General features: G+C 43.3%; 1 protein-coding gene across 2 annotated transcripts in view; it reads right to left on the bottom strand.

The window, feature by feature from the left end:
- Positions 1-9,380: 9,380 nt before the first annotated feature.
- LNX2 (ligand of numb-protein X 2) overlaps positions 9,381-24,473 on the bottom strand; it is a 60,091-nt gene continuing 44,998 nt past the window's right edge. For both annotated transcript variants that reach the window (XM_041416042.1, XM_041416043.1), the window contains 6 exons: positions 23,043-23,414; positions 21,400-21,546; positions 18,406-18,583; positions 16,461-16,692; positions 14,585-14,743; positions 9,381-11,765 (listed from right to left, as the gene is read on the bottom strand). In XM_041416042.1, the coding sequence (XP_041271976.1) occupies positions 11,630-11,765; positions 14,585-14,743; positions 16,461-16,692; positions 18,406-18,583; positions 21,400-21,546; positions 23,043-23,414 (1,224 nt within the window). In that variant the 3' untranslated portion in view covers positions 9,381-11,629. The remainder of the gene's footprint in view (positions 11,766-14,584; positions 14,744-16,460; positions 16,693-18,405; positions 18,584-21,399; positions 21,547-23,042; positions 23,415-24,473) is intronic.

Raw genomic sequence — 24,473 nt, 5'->3', positions numbered from 1 at the left:
TGCTTATGCCTGATGTAAATGTCTGCCCTCTAAGCCCACATCCCAGCACTGCTGCTTGGTTGTGACAGTGTGATAATGGCCCTGCTCATCAGGGCTTAGGGCTCAGCTAAGCCCCTCATCAGCCAGAGGGCACGCTTTCCTGGCTGCTCTCAAAGCAGCCCTTCTCAGGGGCATATATCTGACTAATTTGGAAAACCCCTGCTGTCTATGGCAGGATTCCTCTCACTGCGCTTTAGACACTGTTGTGCAAAAGCTGCTCTGCTCATCCTCGCTCGCTTTCCAGAGGGGAGAGGAAAAGCTGTGCCCACAGTGTGAGTCATCTGATTTGTTTTAGACAACTACACTGGGATGAGATGAACAGCACCTCAAAATGCGTTTCCCTTCAGTAAGGAGAAAGGGAGCCCAAGCTCCCTGCTATAAACATTAGGTATCAACATGACAGATGCCTGTGCCTGGGCAAAGCATCCCTGTCCTTGTGCCTCACTCCCGGACCGTGGGTGGGAGAGATGTTCACCTTCTGCAATTCTTCCCCATCATCAAGGTCCTGGGTAGCCCAAAGATTGCACAGCTGTGTTTAATTTCTAGGTATGGGAGTGCAGCATAATTACACAATGGCAAGTTTTTCCAGGCTTCCAAGGCTTATGTATCTTTCCAAGTTTGGGCTGAAGCTTACCTACAGTCTCCCTATAGGTGTATTTTGCTCTTCCTCATTTGTATATATGATTTTTAATTTACATTTTTTTAAGATATGCTTATCTTATTATTAAATTTTGTGGGTGTTGCTGTGCTTACTGAATCTTAAGAAAATCCTTTTTATTTTGTCTGTCACTGCTTCCGCTTCTGAGAAATGTATTGACTTGGCTGAGCATTTGTAATTAAAATATCTGCTACTCAAATCTTCCAAAGACTGGAAGTGACAGTCAGACACACCTGGCTGAAGCTGGAATCGGCACATTTTGTCTGTTGTTTGCAAGTGCCTGTCACAACATGCCAGATTTGCACCTTGCTGCCTGCTTAGCTCTTATCTGTTCCACAATGAAAAATAACGCTAAACAAAGGGGAAATTTGCATCACAAAGGTGCATCTCTGTGCTCAGCCTTCCTCCCCGAGATAAAGTAGATAGGTTTCCCATTTCCAGCATCAGAGACCAGAGGATTGGTAATCAAACACTCTTGAGTCCAGGTGAGCATCTCCTGCAAATGGGAGACAGGGGGAGAGCAATGCAGCATCTGAAGGGTAGGGCTGACAAGGCATTTACCCTAAACCAAGTGCCCATCTGCCTGCTCATTTGGATAATAACAAATAATAACAATAAGAACAAGGATGAGCCTGAGCCCCACCTCTCATTCGCCCTGACTGACTACCTGGAGTCCCTGAAAAGGAGCTGTGGCTCCCAGGGTCCTGTGGTGGCCAGGAAGACCCTGTGAGCCTGGGGCAGCCAATGGCCACAAGAAGGCCACCAGCACTGGGCAGGGTCGTGGCTGTGAGGCCAGTCACCAGAATGGCTCTGAGCACGGGACTGGCAGCACTGCCACTTTAACCTCCTCTTCCAGGACTTTAGCACATGTGTGTAAAGGTTTACTTGCTTTGGAGCTCTGCACAGAGGAGTTTGTTTAGGGGGGGTGTTTTTTGTGTAATTATATCTCCAAGAACAGGCATTTGAGTGCCGCAGCCATGACCACCAGCAGTAGCTGAGGAGCTGTGGCTCTTGTGCTGGCAGAGCACAAATTAAGGCACAGCCATCACAGAGACCTCCTGTTGATAACCCAGGTGCAGCGCAGTGGTGTGGCACATGAGACTGTAACACACACATGAAGACGTGGCTGTAGTTGATGTATTTGCTAACAGAATTAACCAATCACAGCAATAAAGGAAGGATTTTCTAAAAGCACACACATCAGACTTCATTAGATTAGTCAAGATTTCCTCTGCCTCATGGAAGATGGGATTGCAGCAGAAGCAGCTGCCAAAAGATGTTTCTGTGGTGCTTCTTGATTGACTCCACTCCTGATGAAAAACCCCTCCCTGTGCCTTCCTTGCCAACAAAAATAATGAGGCACAGACATAAAATCAAATAAGTGTAGACAGAAGCATTGCTGCTGGATGCCTTCAAAGCCTGCGCTGGGGTTGCGCCACCTCTCCCGGCTGTACTCACAGCAGCAGCTCTGCTCCAGGGTGGTGGGGTCAGACCTTCCCAGGCCTTGGTCCTCTGGAAAAGGTAGGCTGTACAAACAGTGAGGGAAAGGTGAATTAGGAGAGAAGGAAAAAAAGGAAAGCTGTCTGTGGGTGGTTGTTTAAACCTAGCTTAGGCTGATTTACAGCTGTGTAAGGAAGCAGAGCTGTGCTTTGAGGAGCTGCAGGTCTGGAAGGAGAACAAACAAGCAAAGCTTAATCTTGCCCACCAGGCCACCCACAAGCTGCAAATCTTTAGGTAATTATCCACAATTTATAACCTATATCATATAGTTTTAGTTAGCTATATGGGTAACTATAATATATGGGTAATAAGTAACATATAGGCCATGAAAATATATTATCTATAAACATGCTAGAAAACTACCTACAGTCTCATGTCCTGAGGTTTTGGTTGGTTACACACCCTCATTCTTGACCACATCCAGCCTGGCTGGGAAGCAAAACCTTGCCAAAACCTGTTCTTGTGCAAGAACTGCTGTTACAAGTGGTTCTGGGCCCAGGCCAGAGATTTTGGGTTGTTGCTGGAAATTGGGTTGTGCCTCTCACCTTTCCTGAGGAGGCGGGTAAATTATGGGATTTCTGGCAGATACTTTAGGAGAAAGATAAAAAAAAAAAGGTGAATGTTTCATTCAAGGAACTCCATAACTCCATGCAAAACAGAGTTTCTTTAGATTGCAGTTCAGGTTGCTTTGGACAGCTGAAACACTTGCCTTGAAAACAGAACTATTTTTGATGTCAGGGAAGGCAGTAAAACTCACATAGGTGATGCCATCATCCAGGGAAAAGGCAGTAAAACTGGCACTCCTGAGAGATGAGCAGGTCCTGGCAGGATATAGCATGTAGGAGCAAGGACCAAGCCTGCATCCTCGGAGAACAGCCCAAGGGAAGGACTGCATGGGCAGGAGGTGGGAATGCTCAGTGCTCTTCTTGCCTTGCCAAAGGAACCAGGATCAGGGAGCCAGCAATCCCAGGGAGCTGCTCCTGCCGCTCAGTGCCTTTTCTGCTGCAGTGTCACGGTGCAAAGGCGTTCAGTGGATGGGAGATAAATCTGGGTGTTAGGAATGTAATTAGTAATTCGTGGAAATAAACGCTGTACAAAATATTAAGTGTATAAAATAAACTGTGGAGGGGGGGGAAGAATCCCTTTTTCCTTCAGGTTGGGAATTCTTGGCCAGATGACCCACGGCAGATAGATATCACGGCATTTGCATCCAAAGAGGACTCCAGCTGCACCAAGGATGAGCATTCAACAGCACCTACGCCAGGTGCTGATGGCCCACACGAGATTCCTATCTGAGGGGGGGGCCAGGATCATCATCACCCTGAATCCGAATGCCAGATTCCGGGAACCAGGGAAGTGCATCCTTCTATTCCCAGACGAAGGCTTTGTGCAGCCCAAGCCAGAGAAAGATACCAACATGAATATGAAGAACTCCGAAAGAAACAAAGACTTTCTGCCGCGGGCGAAATAAACTGTATAAGAACTGCTACCTCGAAGCAGTTGGTGTGGACGGGGAGGTCAAGGCACCAGTGAGGGGTGCTTTCCTCTCGTTCACCCGTATCATCGACTGGGGGTGATACGCTGTCCGTTTTTGGTGGTGGCTATCGGACTGTTATTACGGTCGCGAAATAAATTTTATTTTTCATATTTTTATTAAAATTGGCTGACTCGCAATTTTCATTTATAACATGGGGACACTGAAATAGTGTCTGTAAAGACAGGGTGGCTCTGCAGCACATCTGCTCCATGGGAAGGATGCCTGAACCTGCTCTGAAACTCCTGTATCCCCAGGGCAGGGAGCAGTGGGACTGGTTTCATCGTGAGAGGTGCAGAGCCGGATCCTGGTCCATCCTCCACCCAGTTCATGTGAAAAAGGCACTGGGACAGAGGGACCACTTGCTTTTCCACTCCCCAGAGAATGGTGCACTAAACACACCTCTACTCTGCCAGCAAGAATCTATGAAAGGAAGCTGATGCAGCAGAAGATGTGTGAGCTATTCTGCCTCTGCCTGTGGGGCAGGTTAACTGGGATGCAGGAGAGGGGCTGGCTCCTCTCTCCCTGCTATCGGCTGCAACTCACCAGCAGCCCTCCAAAATTTGCCAGCTCTCAGAGGCTGAGTCGAGTTGGAGATGAAGTAACTGAAATCCAACAAGTCTCAGAATATTTGTTGTTCTGCCTTGCACAAACTCACACAAATCTATTTTTCAAGGTTTTTGGTAAAAAAGGCTCCGTGGGGGCCTCACGGAGCTCAGCCCAGGCTGGAGCTCCTTTCTGCATCATTAATTCCTTGACTTGTTTTTCTTTTTCCAGAGTTCTCTGGAGGTCATTCTTTTCCAGTGCAGCAAGGGATGGAAGAGCGCATTGAAACAATTATTGATAAATAGTTGCATCTCGAAGCTACACAGAGCCATTATTTCTCCAAGATGCAAACACAAAATGATTTTGCATCGTGCGAATTATTTTCCTATTTGAAACACAGAATCTCTCTCAAATAGCTTTAAAACCCTCATTGTAGTGGAGCATCCCGTTTGTTCCATTAACTACTCACAGAGTCAACTGGAGAACCACTGTTATTAATTTCAATGGAACGCTAAAATGCAGTTCATTTTCTGTAATTGCAGGCCCATCACCTAAAGACCGAGGAAAAGCTTTTAATCCGAGGCATTTTTAGAAGGGTATGATTACATCGGATATCTTCATAAGGTGCATAATTACCAGGGCACCAATGACAAAGAAACACAAAGAGCCAAACTTCCCAGGCTCTTAGAGAGTGGGCCCCGCCCGCCAACCTGGGGCCACTGCTGTGTGGGGTGCTGGGGTGGGCACCAGAGGTGGGGGACCTCTCCTAGAACCAGCTGTGCTGGGTCCCAGATGGGGAACAGAAAATCCAGCAGTTGTCCTGGAGCCACCCTGAATCCCCAGCTCAAAGCAGCCTTTGCACCTCCCTGTGTGCTACGTGTCAGAGGATGAGGCAGGAGTACCCTGGGAGCCTGGAGGAGGCATTAGTGGGCTGGAAGTTGCCTTGGATAAAACAGCACTTGAGACAGTTGTAGAGAATCAGCCAAGGGATGTTGAAGGGAAGCAGCAGTTGTAGGGACTGCAGAGGGACAGTGGTCAGAAAATATGCAAAAGGACTGGGAAAAAATGGTGGAAAGTTTGGGAAGAAGTATCTGAAGCTAAATGCTATTTAGTTTAAGTATGAGAAAGACTCTGTGAGGTGCAAAATATTCAGCGGAATAAAATTTCACCCCAAGGTGAAAAACACAGATGGGTTGGTGTGGTTTTCACCCTAGGGTGAAACAGGAGAAAACCTGCTGCGTCTGGACAGCTAACCCAGGATCCCTGACCAGCTCCACAGGATGGGATGAGGGCTGCAGCGGCATGGTGGCTCCCGGGCTGTCCTGACTGCCCTGTCAGCCACGGCCCCGTGCCAAGCTGCCAGCCACGCTCACACGGCAGCCAGAAGGGACTGTCTGGATGAAATTTGAGGTCTTTGGCACGCTGACTCTGCTCAATCAAAACAAACGGCACAGCACCTCCGGCACGGCTGGGGGAAGAGGCAACTCCAGCTGGAGGGAAGAAGAAAGGAAAACCTTCAGTTTTGAATTATTGCTTGGCTGTTTTGCTCAAGGAGGCACAGCCACAATCGTCTGCTGCGATTCAAGGCGGCTGCAGCCCGGAGGCGTCCTGGCAGGGCTCGCAGCCACGGGCAGAGGTTCAGCGCAAGGCCGTGACTCCAAGCAGGGTCCTTTGTACTCACAAACCTGACTCGCAGAGGAATTTCAGATCTGTAGGAACACAGAGGTGCCAGAAAATCAACCCACTTAAATCAGGCGTTTGAAATGCATTAACATCCCTTTCCTTTGGCTCGTGGCTTCAGTCCTCTCTGGCTTTAAGCACTGCTGGATGCTGAGCACTGGCTGCAGCAGTGGAGGGGCAGGAGAGCTGAAGATGTTTCTTTCCAGCGGTTTCGCCACTAAAGAGGAGCCACCTCTTGCTGCATCCTGCAACAGGGGACACTTTAACTGATTGCAAAAAGAGTTAAGTGTACTTGGAACCTTGGTAGATGAGGGCTAAGGTGGGTAATAGCCACGACAGAAGTAGCTGCTTGGGAAGCAATTTAATTAATAGAAATGTAAGAAACAAAAAGGTCAAGCCTTGCCTCTGCTGTGCTGCATTTAATCTGCACATGTACACAGGACTTTAGCCTCGCGGGTGTTGTTTTTTTTTTTTTTTCAGCTGGCACATTTCCCCAAACACGATAACATTTTTTAACTTTAGTGGATGACATTTTGTAATATGTTTAAGGATCTGTAATATTTTATGCTTACAGCTTTTTGCTATTGTTGTTCCAATATGGCACTGATGCCGGAATTAAAGTTTAATATGATTAGAAAGCTCAATTGTATAACCAAGGGGTTATACTCTTTATCTATTCTAATCTGATTAAAAGGCTTCTCTTCTGTAGCTTTCCACAATCACTTTATAGCAAAACCTGGGAGCAAAGCAACCAGCACTTTGGTTTGTCCCAGGTCAAACAAAATACCAAATTGATTCTTTAATTGTGTGCTTAATTCCTTACCCTACAAAGCTGTGTCCGAACTGCAAACCTGGCTTGTTTGGCTTTAGTGGAGCTGTTCACTGAGAAAGGGCTGTGGAATCAGATGCCCAGGCTTGCCCTAAGGCTGCTTAAAGCTCATTAGCTGACTGTTCATGGGCAGAAAAAAAGCATTTTTGGTGCTGCTGCCTGGTGGTTTTGCATCACCATGTACTACGCTTTGGGGTAAAAAGAGATTTGGCAGACGAACCCCTTACTCAGCAGAGGTTATTCTGTGTGCTATGGATCCTTAGTGTTAGCAAGCAGAGCTCCAAGACTCAAGTTAGAGAGTGCTCCTGATGTGTTTCTATCAACATTTGCACCTGTATCTTAGAAGCTGGTTGTGGTTGTTCTGCAGACCACCTCCCTCTAAGATTCCCCAAAACTGAGTCACTACTGGGACCACCAGCTCCCATGGAGGTGAAGTTGGCATTTGCCACCACGGCAGGCTGCTGTGGGATGCAAAGTGGCCTCAAAGCTATTCCCTCTTCTCTCTAAACATGAGCCATGGTCTCTACGGGGTCTCTACACATGGTTGCTGTGGCTAAGCCAGGGTAAGAAAGGTCTGGAAGTCGAGGCTACTACTTGTGAAGGAGAGCAAAGAGGGGCAGCCCCTCCCAGATGTGGTATTTGCCCTTTACAGTCACAGAGCAGGCTCTGCCCTTCTATTTCATGCCCAATTCCTCCCCAGCCTGTGATGGGAGCACTTGGCCCTCATCCCTCCTTGTGCAAACAAGCTTGGCTTTCCCCACTGAGGAGCAGGCTGTTTGCTTGGCTGTGCTTACAACCCACAGACTTCCCCAGCCAGCCTTTACCAGCCTAGCTCAACAACAAAAACAAGCCCCAAACCCCACCATATTCCTTCTCCTTCTGATCAGCTGCAGGCCCAGTGGATGCCACAGCTGACACTGAGCAGGCTGTCTGTAACCAGACTCCTGAGCCAATTTGATTTCTGAGTTTCCTGTGTGATGCTACAGAAGGGATTTCATCACCACTGTATCAGCTGCAATGCATCACTGACATGGGTGTTGCATCCATACTCTGCTGATATTCAGGAGACTCATCCATGTGAGGTGTGGCAACAAACAGCAGGACTACACCAACATTTAGTTAAGAGTAAGCTTTCTTATCCATATAATGCTATTCAAATTGTCCCAGAAGTATGAAGTCTAAAACTTTATCCTCAGAGCAACACGTAATTTAAGAATTGTTCTTCACTAGCAAGACAGATTTATTTCAGGTGTGACAAGGGCTCTCCTTTCTCTATGTGTCTACAAAGAACCACTTTTCAGGTAAGCTTGCTCACCTAGAAGTTGCCTGAGACAGCTGGGATGAGGATGTTCACTGACCTTCCTTGGCATTACACCACTTTTTCCATGGGCCATGTGGCATGTGTTGCCTCATCTCAGTGTTTGCCATCTCTGCTGTCCTGCCTGGCATACCCAAACCTTTTAAGTCATCCGGATCTCCTGCCTTAGTTTGTTAATCAATTTTTGTGATCCATTAAAATTGCCTCAGAAGTAAATGGTCAAGTTTCTTTAAAAAAAGGAATTTGCCTTTCTTCTGAGGTTGTCTGGGTCACATTCTGAGAACCAAGCTTAGATTTTTATCATATCCACCCCAGATCTATTATAGATTTCGGAAATATATTCTTAATATATATTTTTAATTCTTCTGTGACATTGATTTTCCCCTTGATTGTTCATGACTGTAAGGAGAAAGTTTAGCATGGCAAACAAGCTTTCTAAATTTTTATTGGCATGCTGTGATACAGAATAAACTCTTTCACATTCTTAACTGGAGATCCCCTAGGGTTGTTTGGAAAGCTGTTTCTCCCATGAAGGGCCAGCACACAGATGACCAAGTCCACCACCTTACACAAAGCTCTGTGCACCTCCCCCTGCAGCAATGAACTCAATCATCTGTCTGTAAACCAAAATTCTGATGGTCTGGCTCCCACCTTACAAGAAATACCAGACCTCATAACCTACTGGCAGACGTGCAGGTTTCTTCTGCACTTCTGTACATAGGCACAGTTCTCTTTTAAAGGAACTCAACTATTCCTAACTACTGCAAGGAGCAGCAACACAGAGTCTGGGCAACTTTACTGCAAATCACTGAGAAATTGTTTTCAGACTCATTCTAGCATTGCAGACATCTAAGGATAGAGCATCCTTGCCTGCAGGAGATGGAGATGGGAACTGATAACCAGGAGGCTCAAGTTACAGCTGTAAAACTGATGTTTCCAGCAAGACTGTCTCCTTGCATCAAGTCTCTGCTGTGAAAACATCCTCCAGCTGATCAGTACCAGCTGGCTTGGAGGGGGAAAGAGGAAACACTACTTGTGGCAAAGTACCATAAAGCACAGATCTTACCTCCACTTTAGAAACACTTCTCCGTGCTGGGATTAATGGTTAAACAGCTGGTATGTCACCCTGGCTGGATGAGCATACCCTCAGACCCTTATGGCATATTCATTAACTGTAATTTATGATAAATCACAGGAGAAAAAAAATTATCTTTAAACCAAGTCTGCACCAAGCTCCCAATATCTTCTGCAAAGAGTGAGACGACACTTTTGAGTTATTACAATGTGTAGAATGAACTTTTATTTTCATTCATCCTTCATTAATACCATACAATTAGATAGCAATATTTGGAAAAAAAAGAATATTGAAATAATTTAAAACAGAAGGCACAGAAAACCAAACCCAACTATGCTGCTACAAGAGAAAGGGGAAAAATGATTCAGGAAGTAAATTTATTCTGAAGTTTTATCGCTTAGATATTCTGATCAAAAGTTACAGCACACAGAAACAAAACTGCACAGTTTAAGCTAACCCATGCTTTTGTTACATTTAACACATAAAAGGAAAAAAAAATCTAAAATTTTTTTTTCAGGATTTTGAATGAAAAGTGTAATTTTTAAAATAAAAACCACTAAATCTAGTATATATGTCAAAAACTTCCCTAAAGCCTACACACTAAGATGTACTTCACAAAAGAGTTTGCATTAAGGGCAAAGCATACAGTTAAACACCATCTGGGGATGGGAGAAAACTTGTTCTTCTATCAGTTAGAGTATCAAATAAATTTGGTGTTTGCTTCAGAAACAAGGATTCTCACTACAGTAATATACTGGAGAGGACATTCTTTTCTATTTTAATATTATGAAATTAAACCAATAGTATACATTACAGAGAGGAATAAAACCATCCATATGAGATTTTAAACTTTTTTTTTTTTTTTTTTTTTTTTTTTTAGCAAAAGAGTAACTTTATTTCTTTTGAAAACAAAGCTACTGGAATGAATGACATGCGATAATATGCCCTGATATTACACCAGCTAAGTTTGAAAATAAAGTTCATGCTTCACAATTGAAATATGCTGTGACTCTCAAATACATTCTCTGGTAATTAATAATACAATACAGAGGTCATTCATAAAATCAGTTCAGGTTGGGAACCTGGTTTATAAATGAAGCTCTTTTCAAATATTGAGAACACTGACAACACACAGGGTTAGCTCCAGGTCAGCACATTTCTTTCTGTGCTCCACCCCCCTTTTCTTAAACAAGTGGGTGCTTAGCCTGCAAATATCATGGAAAGGCAAAGTCTAGAATTTACAGGTTGGTTTGCAAAAATATTAAATACAATCCAAGACAAACAGTATTACTGACAACTTAATAGCAGGTGCTCTCTAAAGGAAAAAAAATATCCTGAAATGCAAAAGAGCTCTTTTCAGCATTTGATATCAAGGCATTTGCACATTTGTCAGGAGGTGACATTAAGAGTGAACTTTGCAGCTTACTTTGCAGTTGGACTTGAAATCAAAGAGCTTTCCTTCTAGCCTGCTCACCTGAACCATAACATATGGTTTCTTAATAGCTTGCTTCTTTCCCTGGAAATAATTCTCTCATTTCGAAAGTACGAGTCAAAGTATTGTTTCCACACTTGAATAAAGAGAGCTGACAACTACAATAGAAACGGTAAAAATGATCCTCATAAAAATGTTCATCAAAATTCTCTGACATAGCAAAACATTCATTTGTAAAGTAAAGCCTAATACTGCAAGCCATTCACTCAAAGGCGACCTTGGGCACATGAATCCTTGCCAGCATTGCAACAGGAATTACTTCCGTATTTCTTGTATAGGGTACAAACTCTGTAATATATTAAAGTTTCCTAACAAAGAGTCCAATTATTGCACTTTATAAAAATTCTAGTAATATCAGGCTTTTTTCCTACTTTTCTATGAACACTGATGCCCTGTAAGAAAAATTTGGGGGACCCTAGTAATTTGTGATGAGTAAGATGGAACATTTGAATCAGTCCAAAACATGGGATCAAACTGGAAAGCTTTATGAAGTGATGTAACCTTTGGAAACAGGTTTTGGTTCACAGCAGCAGACAGATGTGTCAGTCTGGTACTGACACACATTCTCTCTGCCAGGAAGAGAGGGCACATGAATGTTACATTTACATATCACAACACAACTTGAGGACTTTACAGAGAAACCCAAAGAACCACAAAGTTCTTCTGCAGACCCTAGAAGCCTGATGGGAAAAGCTCAATGACAGCCATAGTGGAGTGGGGGCTTCTCTGTGAGCTCGAATATATCTGCATTTGTGTCAGCAATAGACATAGCAAACAAATAGCTATTTCAGGATGGCAGAACAGGTAGAGTAAGTCTGAGAGGCCTGTAAAAAAGGAACATACAGCAGTTTTGGCCCTGCTTTTAACCAGCTGTATCAATAAGGAAAAAAAGATAGAGGAGATTTTTGTGCCAGCTATCTAGAAAAAGATGCTGCTTGAACCAAAGTGATTCACAACTCTATATGAGGCTTCCAGGCCAGCAAATCACAGTTAAAGTCACTTTGTTCCTCTGCTCCTTCAGCATGGGAACGAGTGCAGAATGGCTCATTCCAACCGTGGATAGTCCGTTTACAGCAACAATCATATCACCACACCTGGAAAACACAAGAAGAAAAAGGAACACATTATGAGCCCTGCTCTGCAGTAATTAGCACACACCAACAAACAGCACTTCACTGCTGGGGTGGTACGAGGTAGGTACTTTCCGCCTTCACATCAGGCTGGAAAGTGTTGCTAAAATTCCCAAAGCAGTTCAACTTGAAGTCTGGCTTACTACTGAAAGATGCCCCTGCCCATTGCAGGAGTGTTGGACTAGGTAACTTTTTAAAGGTCCCTTCCAACTTTCAACTATTCTAGGATTAATCTGAAACTCATCTGAAAAGTTCCCAAATCATTCTATTTCCATTCTAATACCAAGACAGTTCTGCATTAAGAGCTGACCTGTACAGAAAATGAGAAGAGAAATTTGGGAAGACCTAATGGAGTCAAGAGAAGATGAGATAGCATGTGCATGACAGAAGCATTTCTGTTTGTTTGTGTGGATTATAACACATTTACACCAAACATGCCTTTACTGTAGGAGGTGTAAGTAAAGATATTATGGTTACCAACCAACCACATTCCAACTAAGAACCTTGTTTTCAGTGGCTTATGATTTTGTCAAATATAACCATTTGGCTTGAAATGTCCCTCAGCAGATGGTTCAATTGCAGCATCTCTGCATTTTGGATTGGGTAACAGAATTTGTGAGGGTGCCATTTGCTGGCCCTGAGAAAATTGACCTCAAAGGGTTAAATTCTGGTTTTTAAAACCTCAAGAGAAACTTCACAAATGCACATCATTTCTTTCTGTATCAAGCATGTTCCTTCTCTAGACACCTCTGCTTTGCAACTTGAGTGTGTGACATTCCTCAGAGTAGTCAAATGTGACTTGGAGATCAAACAGGACTTTTCCTGAAACTGATCCTCTCAAGTACTGAAGGCACCAAAATGGGTGGCAAAAAGATGCTCTCCTGAGCTTTCCCTAGGGCAGAGCAGAGGAAGAGGGAGCAGGTGCCAACACCAGTCAAATGTGCACTCAAAAGTCCTTCTCTGCCTGAGCCAAGGAATCCCATCACCCAAACCAAAGTGCTACAGTTCACTGAATGACATCTCACTCCCACAGCCTTTCTGAGGAAGCCATTTTGCTTCTATAAAATCACACCAGACACATCACGTAAGCAGAAAACTGTCTAAACTATTGAACTGTGAAGTTGTTTATTCCCTTCCTCTCCAGTCTAACATTTACATAATTTAAACAAAACAGAACAGCTTTAGAAGAGACCTGCCCCACAATAACTCAAGGTGCAGGTACTAAGGGGCTCTCCCTTGTACATGGCCCATTTCTAAGTCCGTATTTTCAGTGGAACAGTACATTTGAAAAGAGAGTACTACATCACATGAGCATATTTTCCATATGTTACAAGGGGGTAAATGTGACCATGATGATTCTTCCACTCTTCTTAGGAATGATGCTTGAAATTCCATTAGTGTAAAGATTTCTAGTTATTAAGTCCCTAATCTGAAATTATTTGAGTTGAACTGAGATGTTTAATTTAATCTAAACTGTTCCACAGTTAAAAAAAAAAAAAGTAATTTTATGTTCAGCCAAGTTATTTTTTCATTTATTTATTTAGTCACTGAACTGAAAAATCAATTACTGTCAAGGCTTTAGGCATAAGTACATTCTTTTCTTAAGTCACTTCGTAAGAAAATCTGCATGTAAAAATCATGCCACGAAACTTCAAGTTGTATATTCTTGACTACCACCTTCAGAAAAAAAATCAAGTTTATGAACAAGAGAACCGTTAATGGGAATTTTAAGTCCTAGTTCTGAACTAATCCTACACGAGGCTAAGATGCATATCTTGGTTCTAAACCTGGGGGCTGCATCCAAATGTAATGTGTAAGTCAAATCATATATTCTTTAAGGTCAGAAGGGACCTCAGGAGCTCTATAGCCCAACCTTCTACTGCAAGCAAGGTCAGCTGTAAGCTCTGACCAGGACTCTCAGGGCTTTACCCAGCAGTCACAGAAACCTCCAAGGGCAGAGACCATGCAACTCATGTCATTGCCTGACCATCCTCATGGAGAAATAGTTTCTCATCATAACCAGTCTCAAGCTCTTTAGTTCAACTTGTGCCTGCTGTCACTCATCTTCTCACCCTGCACCACTGGGCCCTGTCTCCTTGACAATGTCCCAGGTAAGTACTGGAATGGGCTGCCGGCTGCCCCTGAAGCTTTCTCCTTGTGGGGCAAGTGCTCCAGCTCCACCATCTCAGGAGCTTCTGCTGAACTTGCTTCATTTATCAGTGACTTTCCTGCCAAATGACGACAGGGTAATGCCATGGGGACTTGAGTCCTTAACATCTTTTCAGAAATCTATTACCTACTTTCCTGCCCTTCTATTAAAGCAGCAGCACCCATCTTCACTATCAGTTTCCATTGGTTTCAGAAGGCTACGTGAAAGCACAAAGCAGTTTTGTCCACTTTGCAGAAGTGAAGCTCTAACTTTTAGCTGTTTTATAGGAAGACAAAAACTAGCTATTTCTGCACATATACAGTGCACATAGTCTCTTGGCCTAAAGTGGAGTTCAACAGGGAGACAGCAAGTGACATCAGCAGCACAGCTGGGGAAGATCACAGGAGATGCCATCTCCTTTGAGATGCCCCTTCCCCAACAGAAACACCTTGTTACTTCCCTGCATCCCACTCATTACGGAGGCAAAGCACTACAGGGCTGCATGGTCCAGCACCCCAAGATGCTACAGTGCATTTCCTTAAGCAATTAGCTGCACATAACTATTTAGAAGAGGTTCATTATTGTTGCTTTTATTACTGTTTTTATTATTTCTCCCATGGTTACTTTGGCTTACTTTAATCTCCCATCAAAGTAGGCAGGAGTTCCAAGAACAATGGTTTTGATGAAGAAAGGCTGGTTTGTGTGGTTCTCCTCGTAGCCACCGACGATGCTGAAGCCCCAGCTCCCTAAATTGCTCCGCCGCAGCACCACGTCATGGCAGCTATGCAGGCAGCTGGGGGATGGAAGCACAGGACAGCAAGAGAAAAAGCCATGTATGGTTTTACAGCAGGCACAACATCTGCTATCTCATCATTACCTCTGTGCTAAGTGTGGTAGAGAAGGGGAGGGATGGTGATTAGACCTCTGTTCCCAAAGTAATTTTGCAATATTCAAGCCAATTACCAAAAAACCCCACAATCCTGAGACAGAAAAGTGTTTTAAAAGAAGTAATGCAGTGCTAGAATAATTACTTAAACACAGTTAACTCTGCAAACTGACAGCAACAGAACTGCATTTTAGGGATTCCACAGGTGGCAACAATGTGGGTGGAAAATCAATGCCTGATGTGTTCAGTTTGAAAGTCAAAAATGCAGAGCATTTGTCTTCCTCCCCCAACCAGTTTAAGCTTTTACTACTTTAAGTAAAAATTAAAAATCCATGCACAATCTTCATTACCTCTGTACTGTTTCATCACCAGTAAAGAAAATACACATGACTAACCATTTTATTACACAGAATGTAAATAATTCAGATCACACTTCACTAACTATATCAGCCCTAGTGAAAATTAATTCTTGCCAGTGAAGTTGGCAATAACTGTAATTTAAAAAATAAACAGACATAGAAATTAACTTTCATTAAAAAGATACCAAGTTCTTTACAGTTGTTTGGCACTGCTTTAAAGCACAATGCATAGCATAATGTTAGGAGCCACACATCTGTAGCATGAAAGAAATAAACCACTAGGTAGGATATAAACTGCTGCTAAAGCATGAAAAGGAAGTATATTTACCAAAACCGAGAGCCATTTATTTAGATCACTCATTAATACTGAATTAGAAGATAAATTAATTGACAGGTAAACTCCGAAAAAGTGAAACCTCTGGAGGGCCAACACATGGCTGCGTTATCTTCAGCTGCATTCTGCTCCCAGTCTGTCTGGTTCATGTTGTGATTTTACACTTTAAGTACAGATCTGGTAAATCCATCACAGGGAAAGGAATTAACCTGCATGCCCTGACTGAAGTTAACAACTCTACTAGCTGCAGTAGAAGCTCTTCTTGATAACAAGTGACGCCAGAATGAGATTACAGCTGCAGCCTCGAGAGAGTGAGGAGTACAAATGAAGTGATGTCCAGCAGATTGCAGAGTAGTTAAGAGGAGGGAGCTTGCTGCAAATCTCTGAGAGTTTTTGTTTGGCAGAGATGGTAGTGAATTCTTGAAAAAAAAACCAATGTGAGCCTACAGTTACATGGCTACAGTCTTGGCACAGGACATGTCAAGAGTCTGTCAGAATGGCCAAAATCTGATACAATATTCTGAAGTTAACTATTTGGCCTCATGAACTTGGCGGATTAGCAAAGAGACAGATGGATATATACTTGGTGACTTTATTAGTAATTGCTCGGGTTTTAGATATTCTATAGAAAGTTACAGTACAATAAAACAATAAAAAAGATTAATTATGTCTGAACAGAAGACTCCACGTGGGTAGTTACCATAGTTTGTGAAGGGATAAATCCAATCTATTCATCTTCGAGTTTCCTAAGGACACATTGCTTCTGTTCACAGCCCGCTTCCTAAGCACACTGCCAACTGAACACAGCTGAGATGGCCAGGCAGAAATAAGGGCAGATGTGCTGCAACTATGCACATCTCTGCTTCTTTATGTCTCTTGCAGGACTTAGTTTGAAACAGCTAAGTAAGTACTTAATTGATTAATTCCATACCTTGGAAGTCCCAGCCACATGACCCAAGACGGTGACCAGCTGGCATCGTATTCATTTTCACTGATGGTACTCAATTGTTCCTCATCAGCCTGGGGCTGTTCCTCTACAATCTGGACTTCCAGGGCTTTCAGGGCAACTACTGAAGAGGCAGCACTAGCCTTCAGCATGGCCACGGCCTCGCTGTGACTCAGGTTGGTGAGATCAATCCCGTTGATGTTCAGCAGCACATCACCTGTACAAAGCCGGGAGGGAGAGCACATCAGTCTGACAGTCCTGCCCACCACAGCACCTCTCACGCCAGTCTTTCATTCCATACTGCAGTCTTTGGACCTGAGACAGTCTGAACTAACAGACTAATAGTTCTGAAGCCTTCATATTGTCAGTTTGAAACTTTAATGTATTGAGCTTGTATCAAGTTAAATCAGTGCAATTTATTTCCACATACACGCCAAATACTGTGACTCCTATGTATAATGCCCCGAAAATCGAAAATAAAAATTACTTAGGTACTTCACCAGCTTGGCTGTAACTACTACTGCAGATGCCATGACACAACTGTTTTCAGATGAGGATCTTGGGTTCATCCTAACTTTAGAAGTGAAGGAAGAATAATGGCAGGAACAATGCAGGCACCTCAAGGTAACTAATTCTTGCAGACAGGTGAGGTTCCACTGAGTGCTTTAATTAATCTGGTTTTAATAACTTGTTACTTGGGAGAACGAAATGGAAATCAAAAACTACTGGAAAGTTTGGTACAAAACTCAGTTAATTCAAAGAAAGACAAGAAGCATCTCTACAAAGCTAATCTGGAAAGAGTCAAAGCCAGAAAAAGATTTCCACAATTTTAGTTCTACATTTTTTAAAAAGCCCCAGGAGGAAAACAAGAATGTTATTAACCATCCAGTGGCAGACTCCTTTTTCACACAATGTCTCACCACTGAAAGTCAGAAAAACCAGAGCAAAAGTGCAAACACCTGGGTCACATTTGGTATGAGACTCAGTTTTTGAAAGGATTTTTCTCCCAGTAGCTTCTGTGGCTACTTTAATGTTACACAATGAAAGAACAATAGTGATTGTTCTATCTAGTGTGTTTTTCATAGTAGTACAGAAAAAGAAAGCATACCTGCTGGTGTGTGGGTGTAAATCTCCCCTTCTCAGAAGCATAGAAGGATGCTCCTACACTGTTCTCTTAAATGTACAATCTGTGAAGTTTTTTCCCTAAATTTCTTTCCTGAAACATTCTGTAATTCTGTGAAATGTGAATCACAGAGATCCCATAGGCAGTCTCTGACTCACATATGACATAATACGTTTTAATCATCAAATGCTTTTCTATCAATTATGCAGGACTGCCTTCAACCATGCTGAGCCTAACCTCTGCCTCCTCATTCTCTTTTACAAAGCCAGAGAACAAGCACAGGTGTTGCAGCACCCCCAAATACCAGCAAACTCATGATGTCCCAGAGGATAAGAAAGCTTTTGGCAACCAGGATTAACACTGATGTAGCTTTTGGTGCAAATTTTGTGTGGGTGAGCTATGGCCTGTCATCAGAGCTTCTCTGCTGTTCAGATATTAATACCAGGGAGCAGAGATTCCTTGGACAGAGATGTGGTACAACCCACTAAATCAAACATGAAAACAGGATGTGTCTGCATCACAGCAGACCCTCAGCTCAGGGGATTACCATCAGCTTTAAAGAATTTAACCATACATTTCCTGATCTTATCCACTTCCCCTGCTATCATGCTGTAAACATCCCCTTCCCATAAAAGGTGAAAGTGCAACACTAAATACTGTCTTTCCATTATTAAATCATGAAGAAAAGCATCCATAAGCATTTTCCTACATCTGTGAGAAGACTTTTTGACACCACCTGATTCCAGAGAACGTAGTGATCAAAAAGCAACCAGAGGTAGCTATGCCACCAGGGAAGCCAAACCCCACCTCGTTTAATCCTGCCGTCTCTTGCCAAGCACCCGTGAGGCTGCACACTTGTCACAAAGATGGGCAGTTCGCCACTTTTGCTGCCTCTGCCTCCTGCCACTGTCATTCCCAGAGATTCATGTGGCTCTTTTTTCACAGTAATGTGCTTTTCTTGGCAGGTAACACACTGGGAGAGATCCTGTTTAATAAGGATAAATAACATTGTTAAAACTAAGGAAAAAAAACAAGCAAACCAAAACTGAAAACCAGAACAAACCAACTAAATACACCCCAAAGCCACACTGTGCCACTTAAACAGAACAGTTTAGAAGGACTAAGTAGCAGAAACCAGCTTTGGCTGGATTTCTTCTAGGTCAAATCCCTGTCCCCTCCAAAAAAACCCCCCAGATCACCAACAAAAAGCCCCTGGATGTAGATACTTAAACATAGATTGAAAGCTTATAAAAGCCTATCTTGAAATCTCACTCTAGTTTTTCTTTACATCCTGCACTGGGAGAGGCTAAATTTTAGGATTGCACTACAAAACCATATGGTCAAAAGTGTGGAGACAAACCAGATAAAAATCTTTTAAAGTCTTGGTGAACATCAGCATTACTTCATTTGTCAGTAGAATATGCCCCAGAACTACAAAGAAGCTCCCAAGAAATGAAAACATGTGCTTTCATGATGACAGTAAGAGACTCTTTAAAGCCCTTATACATCATGTTCCCTGCTGCAGCTGGTATGTAGAACCTCCCAGAGCACAAACTAAGGCAAATTGTTGCTAATGGCTTGTAATGGGTACCTTGGGCAGCCTCCCTAATAAGTATAATGAACACTCAAGCTTGAAACAAGAAGAGATCCTATATTAAATTTTCCAACAACTGAATGATGGAGTTCAGCCTGTATTTAGTTCTGCTCAATAAAAAAATATCTAAATCTAAATCAAAGTAAATTTTATTTGCTGAAGCCTTTCCCTCAGGTTATTAAGTAAAAGACTCAAACCACTGCATATACACCTGTAGTAGCATCTTAATTGACAGAATACTTGCAAGGAATCCAAAATAATGGAAGAAATAACCTGGGATATTCTTAAAAAAAAAAAAAATTACATATTCTCCTGTCTTCTCTTGGAAAATGACAACATTGTCTTCTCTGACCTCCAATGCCACATGCTCCTGACTGCCTCTGCTCCTCACATACACATTAATCATGGAAGTAGCTATAAGTAAACACAATGCAGCTTATAAAGACAGTTCATTTCTAGGGCTTCAGGCTTCAGGACTGGCTGCTGCCACACAATCATATAAGCCACAAGGCTTCAAAGCCAACTACAGGTTAATGAGAGAAATGTTCACTTGCTGTTACATGGGACTTCCAATTTCAAAAGAGTCCACAAGATAGCATTGATCTGTGAGGGAAATCCACTCATACAATGCTGTGGTGCAGGATTCATTTGGTGTGTTCTGTTACCCCCTAAAGCTATAATGGTTCGGTCCTGGGATCCCCCTCTCCCCCCTCTCCCCCTCCCCTGGAACCTCTCTCTCTGAGAGTGTCAATTCGTTCTCTCCTCCCCTGTTTCCCTGGTTACCTTCTGTCAATCCCTCCCCAAGTTCTGTCCATCACCCACTGTCTCCTTCCCATATTCCAGAAAGTTCTCCTTTCTTCGGTGGGTGATTGGATCAGGAACAAGGGTCCCTCCCTGTCACATTCCCTACTGGCTAGCCGGCATGTTTCTCACGAGTTTGTTCACTCCCCAGTTCTCCCTCATTGGTTAATGTGTCGTGTTTCCACCCCCTTTATAAGCTGCTGTATTCCTGCCTCGTGGTCCCTGCTCGGCTGGTGCCCTGGAGTTAATAAACAGCTCTGGATTTTACCCCCAAGGAGGGACCCTCCCGTCATTCTTCCACTTCGCCTGCCTGCTGCTCCCTGCTGCCCCTTGCTGAGGCGCTCCCGGGACGCCCCGGCGCATCTAGGGAGTGCCCCCCCCGGCTGTCGGCTGCGGTGCCTTCAGCTCAGCCGGCGAGACCTCCTCCCCTGCCCGGGGGAGTAGAGAAACTCGGACAGCAGCACAGCAATACAACTTTGGATCAACTGTGGTAAGAGCACAGCTCATGCCAGCACATGCAAACTTGCCTCAAGCTCTGACATCAACAAACTAATCACTGCGTGGGTATGGCCCAGTGCTGTAGCCATGGCATTCAGGAGCCTCACCTTTATCCCTCAGGAGGAAAACAACCTTCCTAGAGCCTCATTTGTTCTCTTCTGAAATGATCCCCACTTTTAAAAGAAAATATTATCAACGCATGTTAGCCATCCCAACAGAAGTATATGACAGTAAATAGTAAAGCAAATAGAGTGGACAGATGGAAAGGTGGATTTGTTGACATGGTCAACATCACAATTATTTCACTAAGTCAACTTAAGAGTGGCAAGTTGCATTTTTCTAATTACACGGACATCTCGAGCATGGGCTCCATTTTAGCATGTCTTCCAAATAATACTGGCTTCATGAAAGTCTCTTCATTTTGCCTTTCTCTCTTCTTGAGACTCAGCAGCCTTGCAGCCAGGACTGTTGACTCATGAAGGAGATGACACATCCCTCCAACATGCTCTTTATATGCTGGATGGTGGGCACCTCACATCTTTCCTGGCTGCAGCCAGCACAGAGCAACAAAAAGTGTAACAGTCTTGAATGACAGCCCTTCCATGCAGGAGTACCAGCCACTGTCTCAGACAAGGTCTAACAACCACAGCTGTATGAACTCAAGGACTTGCTTCTTTCACTGTAGTCAGCAAATCCAAAAACATACTGAAAACCGGTTGTGTATCTTTTTTGCCTGCTGTTCCTACTCCACACATGATGCAGGACTTGAGAAGTTGCAAGTAATAATCATTTTTTTATTAATTTGATTTTTTAAAAAAATATAACCCTTTCTTGTAGCTTTGCCTTGCTACACACACCAGCACCTGAGTAAACCAGTATTTTTTCCTTTCAGAAGGAGAGGTACCAACCTTATGTGAGTTAGGTCTGCTGTGAAACAGCTGCTGGGACTGGTGTTGGTGTGAGCTGCTGTTGTGAGTCCCGGTGTCTCGGATAATGCTGACTGTCTGTGACTTCAGGGGTCTAGAGATGATCAAGTTCACTCTCTCCCCGCTCGCCTGTTGAATACATTAGGTCATCAAACGTCACCAAGTTTGATAGATATTGATCATTAGAAAGGGAGGAAAACATGACAGAATGTGAAACAAGACAACAGCAGACCTTGTTTTCCAGTTCCTTTTTAGACTGCACTCTCATTTACTTGCTTGCAATTCCTCCCAAAATGGAGGGGAAATTAACATTCCTCCTTCACCTCTGATGTTACCTTTACATCAGCTAAAAATCCTTTGTCAAAAGGACATTTCTCACTTTGTGTTACAAAGCTCCAAACATTAAAATTCACCCCATTCCATTTGAAGCCTCTGTGAACTCCAACACATAGCAACACATAGCAATAAATGGAAGAATTGCCTATGTGAGAGCTCTGAGATCTGCAGCTTTTGATCAAAAGCTCTGAACATCTCTGGTACTTCCCAAAGATACTCGCAAGAAAGATGTAATGCATGAGCATACCATAATATTCTGGATTTTTTGGGAACCCTGGGAGACCCAGCTATAAGATATTAATAAAACATCAACTCCTTTTACTGCTGCAAAGCCACACCTCAAAAGGTAAAAGTTACCCAGTGCTAAATTCCAATCACATTGGGAAACTGAAATTATAATTCCCAAGATTGTTGTTATTTTGATTTCATTGCAAGGAAAACTCTTGAAATGATTCCTGAAACAAGTATTTACTACTCATTTGTATCAGAGTTTTCTATGTGGTGCTTTAAGCAAAGATGACTGCACTAGACTGCAGGAACATACCACTGGTATATTCCAACCTTCCTAAAAACAAAGCTATTTTCACCAACCTCCCATAAGCAGGAAGTAGCAAAATGCTGCATCTGTTTCCTTACAGACTGGGAGAAAAGCATGGAGTAAAGGTTTTCCTGTGAGGACATAGATGGGTCATATGTCACACTGCAACAAGCTTTGGGTAGTATTTGTGTCCAGGACATAACTGGACACTGGAAATAGCCCTCTTATGAACACTCAGAAAATTACTTGTACCATGCAGAACTCATGGAAAACCTCTATTTGACTTCCCAGCTGCTACCTGTTGACTCTTGACGTCTGACAAATTACTTTCTTGTTTTAACTCAATTCCATGCACAAGCAAATCAATAAAAAATAAAGCCCACTTCTATAGAGCTTACTGAGAGATTAAAATACAATACATACATAAATAGAATAATAATAATCCTCTTTGTTTTCTTCTTCCCTGCTAAGCAGTATGCTACAGTAGGCTACGCTCCTTGCTACATGAGCTGTCTTCTAACCTTCAGGCTGCATTCCAGGGAAGTCTAACGCATTTTTCACTTCTGCGGAGGTGAAGTTCATGTGGTAGGTGCCAAAGCAGATCCTGTTCTTCACTATTACTTTCAAAACATAAACCACTGTAAATTACATTGACACAGGCTTTTAGGCTGTGTCACACGAGCTGTTCTGTCTGGGAACAGCCTCTAGAAACAAAGCCGAGCTAAGGGCTCAGGTAGGGAAAGCGAATTACCTGTATAACCTGAGCAGCAAGCTCCGGCGTGCCGTGCTTCAAGTCGTGCCCGTTAATGGCCAGCACGCGGTCGTTACTGCACAGCCTGCCGTCCTGAGCAGCCAAGCCCCCTTCCAGGAGGTCGAGGATAAAAACCCCCGGCTCGTCCGTTCTGCGCACCAGCTTGATGCCGAGCTGCTCGCTGGAGTCGCGCTTGTGCAGGGTCACCTGGAAGCTGTCCTCCCGCCCGGAGCCTGGCGCGTCGGCGTGGCCGTGCGTGCGGCTGCCGAAGCGCCGCTCCCGCAGCACCGTCAGGTGCAGCACCGAGCACGGCTGCGACAGCACCGCTCGAGCGTGGTTGTGGGACACGTTGCTTATGTCAAAGCTATTGACCTGCAAACAACAGCAAAAGAAGTCACAACGATGTTTCCGTATGTTTAGTTAAGTCCTTTCCAAAGCAAATTCACTTGCTGCAAAACCAGCCTTGGAGCAACCTACATGTCTGACTTCACTAGGCTTCCTCTCTTGTCCTTCCATTCTTGCTTGCAAACTCGCACCAGATGTTCAATCTACAAACTTATTTTTAGGTTGGAAAAGATCCTCAACATCATCAAGTCCAAGTGTTAACTCAGTACTGCCAACTCCACCACTAAACCATGTCTCCAAGTTCCACATCTACCTGTCTTTTAAACCCCTCCAGGGATGGTCAGTCCACCACTTCCCTGGGCAGCCTGTTCCAGTGCTTAACAACCCTTCTGTAAAGAAATTTTTCCTAATATCCAATCTAAGCTTCCCCTAGCAATATTCTAGGCCTTTTCCCACAAAGATGACAACATGTCCCCAAAAGTGAACGCCCTCTGCCCTCACAGGCCAAGGTTTTTGCTCTCCTCATCTCCTATACTTGTATTCCTTAGATCTTTACATTATTTGTTCTCCAGGACAAGAACATGGCACGTGCTTTCAGCGTCAAGCCCAGCATCACTTAAAACTGCAAAGTAATAGCTGTCAGAATAATGCATCCAAATCTCTGAAGCAAGCTTGTGTCTTACAATATGCAATACTTCCATTATGTGAAAAAAACATTTAAAAAAACTGAAGCCAAGAATAATGAAATTGGTTCATTAAGACAGTAGAAAAAAGGTAGTTGCACTAATTCTCAAGTCTTAGCATGAACTTAGATTTTCCACAGATTTCAAGTAGGCCAGAGCTTTAGACTTACAAAACCTGTATCACCCAAAATTCAGTTGTAAATGAAAAACAGATTAAACTCTCTACCTAAAACTAAGAATTGTGTTTGTTATACAGCCCACTGATACAAAGATCAGTAATCTTCAGTCATTTCTTGCACTGTAAAAATAAGAACTGACAGTACAATGAGATTTGGTAGAAAAGAGGAGTATGACAAAAATTCAGCACGAAAGCTGTGTTTGCCTTGTTTTGTAAGAAAGGATT

This window comes from Onychostruthus taczanowskii, unplaced genomic scaffold, assembly GCF_017590055.1.
Source record: "Onychostruthus taczanowskii isolate IOZ18803 unplaced genomic scaffold, ASM1759005v1 scaffold50, whole genome shotgun sequence".
Classification (NCBI taxonomy): domain Eukaryota; kingdom Metazoa; phylum Chordata; class Aves; order Passeriformes; family Passeridae; genus Onychostruthus; species Onychostruthus taczanowskii.
This window is presented reverse-complemented; position numbering and strand designations above follow the sequence as displayed.